This window comes from Cornus florida, unplaced genomic scaffold, assembly GCF_030987335.1.
Source record: "Cornus florida cultivar Cherokee Brave unplaced genomic scaffold, ASM3098733v1 CherokeeBrave_3.0.0_Hap2_Chr08, whole genome shotgun sequence".
NCBI classification, from domain to species: domain Eukaryota; kingdom Viridiplantae; phylum Streptophyta; class Magnoliopsida; order Cornales; family Cornaceae; genus Cornus; species Cornus florida.
The window spans coordinates 58,398,011-58,410,807 of NW_026775578.1; the positions used below are offsets into that span (position 1 = coordinate 58,398,011).

A 12,797-nucleotide genomic window follows, 5' to 3' on the forward strand; every position below is an offset into this window, starting at 1 on the left:
TTGAATTGGTTAGGATTTACATGCGTATCGAGTCTCTGTTTGGATTGTAGTAGGATAGAATTTGTTTGTGGGCCTGACCCACTTCTATTTTTCAGGTGTTCGACAGTTCCAGTCGTAGACTTGATCGTGCTAAGCAGAGACTGTTACTCACTCTTCCGACTACATAGGATGTTCTTTTTTATTTTAGTTTTGGTTTTAATTCTGTAAATTTATTTATAGTTTGGGATTATTAGTGGTCCACTAGATGGATTTCCGAGTTGTACAGATTTGAATGATTTAAATGATATTAATTTATTATTTAAAGTTTAAGGATTTTTATTTTAGATTTCTTTCAGCGTATTATTAATTTATTCTTAATTCAGTTTTTATTCCAGCTTGTTTATATATTGATTGTCTAATATCCCTCGGATCTGTACTCGGACTTGATCACCCGTGGCTTTAGAAACGAGGGGTATCATAGCATGTCACAAACAAGTCAAAGTGTACCAAATGGATGTCAAATCTGCTTTTCTAAATGGAGATCTAAGTGAGGAAGTTTATCTAGAGTAGCTTAAAGGTTTTGAAGATTCTAAATATCCCTCTCATGTATTCAAACTAAGCAATGCCTTGTATGGTCTTAAACAAGCGCCCAGGGCTTAGTATGAAAAATTACATCAGTTCTTAATTGAACAAGGCTTTTATAGAGGCAAAGTTGACAACACTTTGTATGTCAGGATTCATCAAGACCAGTTTCTAATTCTTCAAATATATGTAGATGACATCAAGTTTTGTGGTTCCAATACTTCATTAGCATCAGAGTTTGCCAATCTTATGAAGACAAGGTTTGAAATTTCACTCTTGGGTACTCTCAGGTATTTCTTAGGACTTCAAATTGCTCAAACATCCAAAGGAATCTTTATTTCACAATAGAAGTATGCCTCAGAATTACTCAAGAAGTTTAACATGAATGATAGCAAGTCTGTTTCAACACCATTGTGTCCCAATACAAAACTGTCACTTAATTGTACTTCAGAAGCAGTTCTATCCACACTTTATAGATCTATCATTGGCAGTCTACTCTATCTCACAGCTTCAGGACCTGATATAATGTACTTAGTAGGATTGGTAGCCAGATTTCAAAGTAATCCAAAAATGTCTCATCTCCAAGCTGCCAAATGAATTCTCAGATATATTAAGGGCACAATCTCTTATGGCTTACACTACATTTGCTCACCTACAATGTCTATAGCTGCCTTTTCAGATGTTGATTGGGGTGGATCCTTACCTGATAGAAAAAGTACATCTGGTTGCTGTTACATTCTTGGTTCTAATGTTGTCTCTTGGCTCAGTAAAAAACAAGACACAGTCTCTCTATCTACTTCAGAAGCTGAGTATATAGCTGCTTCTCAGGCTGGCTCACAATTACTTTGGATGCAGTCTACCTTAAAAGACCTTGGACTTCACTTCTCTATGCCTCCCAAGCTCTTTTGTGACAATCAAAGTGCCATTGCCATCAGTAAAAACCCCACATCGCATTGGAAGAGCAAGCATATAGATATCAGGTATCATTTTCTTAGAGACAAAGTTCAAAAAGGGCTTATTGATATTACTTATCTACCAACAGAGGATCAAATTGTAGACATCATGACTAAACCTCTTCTTCCTCACAGATTTTCAACCCTTAGAGATTTTCTCAGGGTTGTTCCCCCACCTCTTTGACCTTAGTATTGTTGGTCTTGCTTCCTTTTGACCTTCAATGTCAAAAAGGGGGAGAAAATGACTAAAATAAGGATAGTGTCACAAGCTATTCTTATCATTTGATGAGTGTTGGGTTGTTCTCTTTCTATTATCTGTATCACTATAATTGAGGCCTTATTTCATATCAAAGTTTTTGTCATTAAAGGCAAAAGGGGGAGATTGTTGGTCCTAGGGTTCTCTTAAGACCTATTTGCCTATTTAATGTCAAAAAGCTTTGGTTTAGTGAGCTTAAGTGCATAACCTATCTGCATTGTGGTTTAACATAGGTCACTGGGGCAGCATTGTCATTTACATTGCAGTGACAGACTTTTTACATTGGCATGTATTAATTCATCACAGCTTGTACACTTGATTCAGCTAAATTGAATGGTCTCAGTCAAGTTCAGTATATAAGGAACTTGTTACAGGTGCTTTCAGGGGTATTTTAGTACTTTATCTGATTTATTCTATGAATACTCGTATGTCTGAATAGTTGTATTGCACTGAATCGCTGTGGTAAACCTACATTGTGTCTAATACAACCTCAGCAACAGAATTCTACTGAATGTAATATACAGTTGGTATAAGGCTAGTTTGTAAAACTTTTCAAGTATTCTCAGGAGTGTGACACGTGGCTGTGGTCCATGAATATATTGTTCTCCAATGGTGTTGCAGATCTTAGTGGCTAAGCAAAGATAAATATCAATGTGTCCTCACATGTATGAACTGTTCTTACTGATGCACAAGGTGTCATTATTTGGTGAGATATCAAGGGCAACATTGTCTTTTTATTGAGGGAATGCCAGAATTGTTCTTATACAATCATTGGCTGAAAGGTGACAGGATGGAATTAAGAGAGGAGCAGTCAAGCATTTACACAGGTCTATATATATGCTGCTATAGGAGTCTTTTAGGGTTAATGACCTTAAAAAGAGACTAAGAGTAAGCTGCAAAAGATAACTCTCGAGCTCCTATTATTGAACAAAGTTTTTCTGTGATTTGCAATGATGATCTATGCTAGAAAAACCCACTAACTTAGGCCTTGTGTGTGATCAATGTGCTGAGATGCTGCTGTTGTCCAAATTGTTGTAGAAAGGGCTGGATTGAGTAGTGAATTTGAGTTCCAAGCTGTTATCATTTCTGAGGGTTGTCACAGGTTAACTATGCTAGTTACACTTGCTTAGTAGTTTACTTTGAACTGAAACATGCTGAAATGGATTTTGAGCTCTTTGATCAGTAGATAAGCTTGTTTTTCCGCATATATTGTGATTAAAGTGCAAAATGATTAAGGCTAGCTATTCTATGGATTATCTTTGTGTTAGCAAGTCTATTTTGACGAATCAAAGTTGTTGAAATTGGCTGTGGTGCAAAACATTGATAGATTGTGATTGTGACCTTGCAAAACCCCTTGAATAGTATAGTGCTGTGCTTATTCAAGAACTGTGATTGATCCTTGATATATACTCATGCTATGCTGAATTGTTTAAGGATGTTAACATGAGTACTTCAGTGAATTAAGATTATGGAAGCTACTAGTGAACTAATCTCGAAGAAAAATTTCAATTTTACCCCTCAAACTTAAGCTGCAGTAGTTTAGTGATTTTGAGGCAGTAACTTGGCATTTTGTGTTGTTTAAGCTGTTTCACTTGTAGAAGGAATTTGACTATATTGTTTATCATTTGTAATGAGGTATATGGAGAGCTATATGTGCTTTGTTGGTCCAAACAAGGGTGCTTAGGATAGGGGGAGTGTGTGTGTGCACTGAAATCAACTAGTGTGTGTATTGGTTATGAAAACTAGTGTCCATTCTTGTGCTTGGGTGTGTGCAGAGGGTGAGATAGCTGAGTGTGTAACAAGGTACATACAACTAGTAGTGAACTTCATTGGCTAAGGCCAAAATCCAAGGTTTTCCCTAGTTGAAAGGGTTTCCTTGTAAATCCTGTTTTAAGTACTTATTGCATGCTTACTGAAATATCTTATAGATTCTATTGAGAAGAAATTAACCAATTCACCCCCCCTCTTGGTTCATCACCTTTACAAAAAAGATAACAAAATGATTGTTATTCAACTTCTAAGCTTACGGAGGTGCATCATTTACAATATCTTTGCATGTCCTGAAAATATTAGAATATAGGGTGAGCACAATGACTTAATAAAGATAGCCTAAAGTGCGCCTCTTGTAATCCCGTGAATCATACCCAAAGCAAAGGATAATAAGAGAAATGATCATACAATGGAGAAAGAAACAATTATACAACATAAGGTTAAACTTAATGCCTTGCAAATGATGAAATGAGATGCAATGAAATGCACTCTCCCCATTTTCGAAACCATTTCCAACACAACACAGCCTACACAAAAAATGTTAACACAACCCGACCCTAGGTAACTCCAAGGTATTACAAAGGGGATTGGCTAGCTATCCCTGACCTAAAGTGTATCCCTAGCGTCATTTGGGCCTAGGTTGCTCAACTACACATGTCCAAATTCCGTCTCATGCCCCCTTCTAGATTAATTAATTCCAGACCACAGGACAACTCTAAAGCGTCCGTTTTACAAAACCTTTTTAAAAACCTTTCAAGTTTTCAAATCAACTTTACAAATCTTTGGAAATTATCTCAATTATCCTTTCCAACCCATGAACCCAACCAATGTCCATGATAAGCATGCTATACAATCAATTACTTGCATTTCTCAAGAAAATCAACATATAACATTGCTATAATAACATGCTTTAAATCAAATATGTCAAATCATCACATTTATAGCATGAATCATGCATGTAAGACACAATCATCTCAAGAACATCAAATTGCAAATAACAACGCCTTCACATATATCATGCTTTTCAACAAATACACATAATAGAAAATTCATAAATATCAAAGAAATTGCAATTTAGACATCCCTACGTCAAAAGATGGAATCAAAGCTCAAGATCCAAATAAGAAAGCCCACCAAAATAATGCAAGACCGGTGTCAAAATGTTCTCCCTGCTAAGCTCTATAACTTCTCTAACTACGGCTCTTCTCAAATCTCACTTATGGATGCAAGATCTTAGAAAGAAGGTGAGTAAAAGAAAAGAAAAGAAAATAGAGGAGAGAGAGAGTGGGTGCGGAGAGAAAGAGGATGAGTGTGTGTGTGTGTGGTCCAAATGTGTCTTCTAAAGTCTTAAGTCAAGGTCAAAGCCCACCTTATACCTCAATGACAAATGTCATCTAAAACTTATTTAATCACATTCCATGCCGCAAGATATCTCTTTCTACTAACTAAACACACACACACACACACATATATGGATATATATATAATACATCAATTCTCAAATAAATAATAAATACAATAAATCACCCGGACCCACATGACGTGCAAAACGAGGTACAAAAAATAAATATAAAAAAAAATTGAAAAAATCCAGGACATTACAAGTATGGCAGGGATGCGCTCTAACTAAGGAATCCATGGTGATCTCTCTCCATTGTGGGTGGATGGGGAGTCTCATTTAGTGGCTTTGATAACTTTGTACTAAGTGAATATATGAAAGTACCAAGTGGATGAACAAATCATCAACCAAATTAGCTCAGTAATCAAAGATGCCTCCCCTACCTTCCAACTACTAATGAGACCAAGCCAAGGTTGAAAGAGAAGCATCATAGGCATGTGGTGAACCAAACTGAGATAAAGTAAGGCACATCCAATGATTAAAGTGGGAATTGAGAGGCATGAGATAGCTCTTAAAAAAGGTCAAATCAACGAGAAGAACTCTTTGACTAAAGAGAATCATGTTTTCCCACCCTCCTAATGATCTGAAAGAGGAGAGAGGAAGCCCTTGATTGGTTTACGAATCAATCAAATGAACTAAAACATAAAGATAAGTGTAAGCTCTAGGTCGATGTGGTGTAAACTTTCATTGCAAGAGGAACTTTGGTTCAACCCCTATCCACCTACCCGTGGTTCTCTCAGTCGAACCCTCTTCTAGGATCTTATTTAGATGAAGCATAGGTTGAGAGAAAGTTAGGTTATTAGGAATGAAATTCTAAAGTCAGTTTTGACAGGGAACATAGAGTTGCATACAGAACATCAGATGGGAATGGAGCAAGTGGAACCAAGTTTCCTAGAGGATGGGACCAAGATTGATTTAATAAGAATTCTATCATTCGCAGTAAAAAATAGAGTTTGCACATTCGATTTTTTCCCCTCATTTTACCTATATATATATATATATATATATATATATATATATATATATATATATATATATAATATTTGCTTTCATTTCATCTTTTACCGCTTTTACTCTATTATTTTTATTTTTTAGGGTTAAAATCACAACCTTCCTATTCTTTTCTAAAAAATCATATAACCTCCTGTTGCCCAAGTATTGACTCTAGAGGGTGGTTGAATAGATTCCATAGCAAACAATAGCCAATTTTTGGTTTTAATTGCTTTGCAAATTATAATAAACACCTCATAACAATTATGCAATAATCAGGATATAAACTCAAACAATTAATAGCACAGTTGTAAAAGAGATAAATGCAAACACTTGACACAACGATTTAGCGAGATTCGGTAACTGCTAGTCCTCGGCTCAAGATCCCTCTTGAGACTCTCCCAATCCTACTATGACACCTCCTTACGGGTGGAAAGTATACCGGTACAGGAAGTACGCCACTTCTAATTCTTCTTGCTAAGAGAACAATCATCTTTTAAACTTCTGCTGGGTCACACCAACCCCTATAATTAATCGTTGATAAAAATTTGTTACACAAGAATATATCTCTCAAAGATTGATATGCAAATCAAAGCTTACGACTAGAGTATAAATGAATACAAATGAAGCTCAATACTCTATGAATGATATGTATGAGAGGATGAAGAACAAAAGCTCTTTGATACTCAAGAAAGTTTATCTATTTCTCTCCAATCCATACCCACAATGTCCAAAACATTGTGTCCCTTTGAAGAATATAACCATTAAGGGTGAAATCATTTTCTCAGATCTGAAATTTTAGTCCATCTGATCGGATACATGTACCATCTATGCAGTCACTTGGAGTCATCTGATTGATTAGATGAATGATCTGATCGGTAGCTTTAATCTAAATGTCATCTAATCGAATACATAAAGCATCTGATCGATCACTTAGACTCAACTGATCGGTTACATTGATGAAGTGATCGATTGCATGATAAACCACAAAAAGATGCGAGTTCACTGGTTTTGGCATCCTATCGATAGTATGACTCATCTGATTGGTTAGATGATTGCAACTGATCGATTACATGATGATCTGATCGATTAGATGAGTAAATGAAAAAATGAGTTTTCTCTGTTTTGGTCATTTGGTCGGTTACTTCTGCAGTCACTAAATGTCTTTATTATTTTTATATGTCCATTTAATTTAAGTTAACAATGTAAATAGGAAGTAACCCTTATTTGGATTCAGTAAAAAATACAAGAAAATTAAAATTTAATTAAATCAAAATGTAAAAATTCAATTTTAGACAAATTGGGGCTCCCGACAGTTTTGATAAAACTTGATCCTTCGTGTAGGCCAGTGTAGAATTGATGAAAAAATCTCAAAAAATCAGATTTGGCTAATTGAAATATAAGGAGTAATTACCGGAAAAAATTATTTTGAAATAATTATTATTACAAAAATTTATTTTTCACACTTAGCCAAAAACACATTTTTTCATGAGGCGCATTCAATGGTCTTAATGTCCATTACCAAATCATGGTAACAAAGGCTTCATAAGCCTTAACCTTTACATTCTAGTGATCAATATGATCATGTGATTGATGTGCATGGTCCTAACATTTCTAGCTCAAGTAATGAGTTCTTTTCAAAGCTTATGCAAGCTTGAATTAACTCATTCTTTAGCAATGACTTTATATCTCAAATATATATATGATAAAGTTTATAGTCTATTAGTAATAGATATAAGAACATATGAATGATGATATGATATGCATGATCCTATAAGATATGAGCTTCAAATGGATTCATAAAATACTTTGACATTGAATCCTAAACACTCACCAAACTATCTACCTCTTTCTTCAAGTTTTGTCCATGATCGTTTAGGTTTTGAGGTATTCTTACTTTCTTTCTTTCTTTGAGTTGCTTGTTTACTCGTTGTAATCCAAGCTATCCTTCGATAGACTTGCATTTGGTTCCTTACAACTTTATGCCTCTTTGTATCCATTCTTTTCCATTGATGTGATCTTTATTACTTTATTGAGGTCATTATTTGAATATGAATCATCTATAACACTTAATGTAAACATTAGTCCATAAACACCATTAATGGTTTGTAATCATCAAAATCACTAGATTGTCCTTGGTTAAAGGCTTCGTGCCAACACCTCCTATATTAACAAATAACCCTCTAAACTAAAAAAGTTATTATGTTGACCGAGCAATGATGGTTAAATGACCAAATTAACCTCCATATTATATCATTATTTTTAAAAGCAGAAAGTGTATTTTCAAAATGGCAATTATGCCCTTCTAGACTTTGGTACATTAAATGATCTCGCGAATGATTTAAGACCATAATTTCCATTTCAAGATCATATTTATTTATGGTAATCAAGATATCAAAATTGTCGATTGATTTGAAATAAAAATGATTACCATAATTATTGTAATTGTAATAGAGAAAAATTATGTTAAAAAATATGATGATAAATTATGGTAGTCAAGATCAATTATGGTAAAAAATAATACTATAATTGATAAATTACCATAAATTATAATGATATTCATCTTGATTACCATAATTGATCTTGACAATTATGATTATCATAATAGCCGAATGATTTGAAATAAATATAATCTTGATTTAAGAATCAAAATGATTTTATGATATGATCTTGATTCTGAAGATGAAAAGCTTGAAAAACTAATTCGAACCATTCAATCTCAACATTTTTTGCAATCTAAAGAAAAAGAAACAAGCTGAGATTACTAGTTGAATCTGATACTTCAAGTCCACTAAGGTAAAGAATAATATAAACAAATCGGTCAAGTAAGTAAAAAATTTCAAAGAAGAATCAGACATAACCCATCAAGAAAAAACCCTAGAACTTCCAGAATCAATTTGAAAACATTGTTTATTTTCAAAATTAAAAACACCCTTTAAAACCCAGAATCAAAGACCAGTACAAGAACATTATCTCACATATAAATTTATATTTTGGGCTTCTACTAACAAAATCAAAACAAAATAGAAAGAATTGCATAACCCGATTAACATATATATGCTTGACTTCCTAATCGATTTGAGGATGTGATTATGTTGCAATGGAGGATGCGACTGTGAAGAAGAGAAATCAAGTTTTTCTCTGTCTTATATGCTTTAGGGTGCGTTTAGATACATATGATAGAAAAGAAAAGAAATGATAATATTAGTTAGGAGAGAAAAGAAAAGAAAAGAAAAGAAAAGAAACAATAATAATAATTTCTATTCATGTTTGGATAAATAGGGGAGAAAGAAAAAAGAAAAAGAAAAAAATATAGTCATTCTTGTTTGGATAAGATAGAACAAAGATAATTTTCAAAAAAAAAAAAAAAAAAAAAAAAGATAGAACAAAGAAAAGAAAAGAAAGGATAATAATCAAATTATTTTTTTACCTTCTTATAATTATAAGTGGTTAATTGAGACTTGAATGGAAAAATAAATGTGTATATTTTGGAGGCTAGGTTTGGTATTATTAAAATATCACTAAACCACACTTGCTTTCTCTCTCACTATATTCTCAATTTTGAGGAGATAACAAATGAGAGATAGGGAGGACCTATCCTCCTTTATCTCTCTATTTAACCGATGTACTTGAACCCTATTCGTTCTTTTCTTTTTTTCTCTTTATTCGTTCTTTTCTTTTTTTCTCTTTATTCGTTCTTTTCTTTTTTCTCCCTCTCTTTTCAAATCGTCACATCCAAACACACCCTTACTGTACTGCAGTGGAGGACGAGATGCTAATGATATGGGAGGGTGTTCCAGTTTGGTCATTTGGTCATATTAAAGTGAAATAGGATGCATGTAACTATCACGTGCTTTTTTCCGTTAAGGGTGGTGATATGATATGATAGTTTATTTGCTTGAGGGAGTTCAAATGACTATTTTTGTAAAACTGAGTTTTATAATTTTAACCCCATATTAGTCGAAGTAATATTTTTTATTTATATATTTATTTTATTGCGAGTTGCGGATAAGCAAAAACTGAGAAGGTGCTTAAAATAATCTGCACCCTTCATTTTTCATCAACTCTGCGCAGTCCGTGCAGACCCATTTGCCCCTGGTGGGCACAACTGCCCTGGGTCCAAAACTCCAAAAGAGACCGGCATCATATTCCATGCAAGGATATGTTGGGTAATTTAACAGGAACCGAGAAACACGCGACCAATATATACCCTTCTAATCCGCTTTCAGAAACTTATTCCGGCACGTCTCGGCCTCACCATCCCTAAATACCTGCCGGAATCCACCGCCAACTGCCACCAAATTACAAAAACACCCCCTCATCACTTTTACTAGAAACGTGGAAAAAAAAGATAAAAAGAAATGCAAATTTCATTATATAAGGGAGTGTGGAACGCGTGTGTGACTAGGCTACAATCGTTTTCTCCGCCGTTTCTCTTTCCTCCCATACACATTGAACCCAAAAAGCTACTGAGAAGTAGTAGCAGTAATAGATACAGATACAGATATAGAGAGAGAAACTGTGGAGAGAGAAAGTGTAGGGTTGGGGCGATGCCTGAAGATCATGGAGTGCTGCGTAATTTCAAGCTAAACGAGTCCACGTTCTTAGCTTCTCTCATGCCTAAGAAAGAGACTGGTGCCGATCGGTTCATTGAAGCTCATCCCGAGTTCGATGGCCGGGGCGTCCTTATTGCTATATTCGGTATGGTCCTTGATCCTCAATGTTTTGATTGTCTAAAAGAAAAGAAATTCAATATTAATCTCCAATCTCTTGTTGCTTAATCTTACACTAATTGGGCGAAATCGAAACCAAGCAATAACTTAGACTCAGAGAATTCTAATGTTCTTAAAGAATTAGTGTCTGTGATATACTGGATTGTAGCATGTTTGATTTGTATACACTATACTTAAATTTGATGACGCGATTCAGTTCATGCATAGAGGTTTTTTTTTTTTTTTTTTTTTTTTTTTTTCTTTTTTGGCTTCAAATTCAGCTAATATTATTGTTATTGTTCTTATGCATCTCATTATGACTTGCCTGATGACGGTAATGCATGTAGAAGAATAGCATATGCGGTCGAATGAAATAATCAGAATTTGGAAGTGATTAGTTTTGAAATTTTAATTTGTAAAGATGTAGATATGATTTGATAGATTCTCGCAATATTTTTATTTTTATACACACAAACAGCCAATGCTCTTTGCTTATCATTTTATTCATAACTGAAAATGGCCAGTAAAAAGAATGGTATTCAAGTGAGTGGATGTAATTAGGAGTAAAAATAACAGTGAAGATGATGAATTTTATGTTTTTTTACCTGCATTCATTCTATTGTCACCATTATATCAGGGAAAATAGTATAGCTGTATTGTTGGCAGGTGAAATAACCAAGGTCAAATTTCAATATCTCGTTCCATGCTAAAAAATAAGAAATTGAAAATTAAATTGGTTACCTCTGATCGAACTAGTTGTGGTTTTGACTGGTTTATATATATATATATATATCTCCGCCAACTGTTATATAGTTAATTAAACTATTGTCTATTTTTCAGATTCTGGTGTGGACCCAGCTGCTACTGGATTACAAGTTACCTCAGATGGGAAGCCAAAAGTCCTAGATGTCATTGATTGGTAGTTTTCATGGAAAATTGTGCATAGAAATATCATTTATTAAATTTTTTTTCTAAAATGATACTTTATATTAACACTGCCTTTTTATTATTATGATTCTTATTTTCCCCTGTTCCAGTACTGGGAGTGGAGATATTGATACCTCAAATGTAGTGAAGGCTAATGCCGATGGTTGCATTCTTGGAGCTTCAGGTAAGTTCCTTGAAATTTGTAGCTTTATAATAACCCTCCCCTGCAATGTTAGTAGTCAGCTTTGAAGGCTGATGCAGATGCTTGCATTTTAAACTGTGGAAATTTGATTGAAGTTTGTCAGTATAACACCCCTCCCCTGTGATGTAAGTAGTCAGCCTTTTCACCTGCCCACGATAATTGGAGGGCTTCTTATAGGCAACGTATATTAGTCAATTGTAACTTCATAAAAATGAGTGTCTCTTTTTTGATCCGGTAGTGTGATTTATATTTGCTTTCATGTTCTATTTGAACAATAAAAAAAAAGAAAAGAAAAAAAAAGAAAAAGAAAAAGAAAAGGTTTTCTTTTTTCCCACTCTTTACTATGTTTTCCCTTCTTTGCATCCATATTTTCTTCAAAAAATATGCCAATTACAAAGCTGTGCACTTTCTGCTGGCATTTTTTTTTTGGGATAAGCAAGATTGTATTAAAGAGCGTTCAAACGGGGAATGCGGCCCACAAAAACAAGCAAGGACCAAATAGGGCCCTTAACCCCTCAATCTGTCCAAACAATTAACTGTCTCCCTCATTGAGTACAATTCCTCCTATGAACCTAACAAAAAAGACAACTAATGAAGTAATGATAAAGATTTTTAGTTACCCAATAGGAGTCTCCTCCCCATCCAAAGGATCTCCTATTCCTTTCCTTCGACAAACATCATCAGACGGTCAAGGGAGCCACCCTCCAAAAGTCACGGGCTTGGGGACCAGCTGTACTCTCCAAGCCTCAACCACACCGAGCAGGGACTGAAGAATAACGCATAACTCACATTGAAGTCCAAACAAAGTCAAGATCAACCCCCAGCTGTCCCTAGCCAAAGGGCAACGAAACAGAAGATGATCAACAAACTCTTCATTCCTCTTACACACGCAACACCAGTTCACAACAATTTGTCTCCTCCTCAGGTTGTCAAGTGTCAGAATCCTCCCTAGGACAACAGTTCAAGCAAAGAAGGCCACCTTAAGAGTTAGTAGCACCGCTACCCACCTCCTGGCGATACATCTCTA

The 12,797-nt window shown here is 34.7% G+C and overlaps 1 protein-coding gene across 3 annotated transcripts in view; it reads left to right on the forward strand.

Moving 5' to 3' along the window:
* The first annotated feature begins 10,156 nt into the window (after positions 1–10,156).
* Positions 10,157–12,797, forward strand: part of LOC132271793 (tripeptidyl-peptidase 2) — a 63,158-nt gene continuing 60,517 nt past the window's right edge. Inside the window, exons 1-3 of one of the 3 annotated variants that reach the window (XM_059773271.1) lie at positions 10,157–10,630; positions 11,482–11,560; positions 11,679–11,752. In XM_059773271.1, the coding sequence (XP_059629254.1) occupies positions 10,291–10,630; positions 11,482–11,560; positions 11,679–11,752 (493 nt within the window). In that variant the 5' untranslated portion in view covers positions 10,157–10,290. The remainder of the gene's footprint in view (positions 10,631–11,481; positions 11,561–11,678; positions 11,753–12,797) is intronic. The other 2 variants (XM_059773270.1, XM_059773272.1) reach the window with 2 other exon arrangements.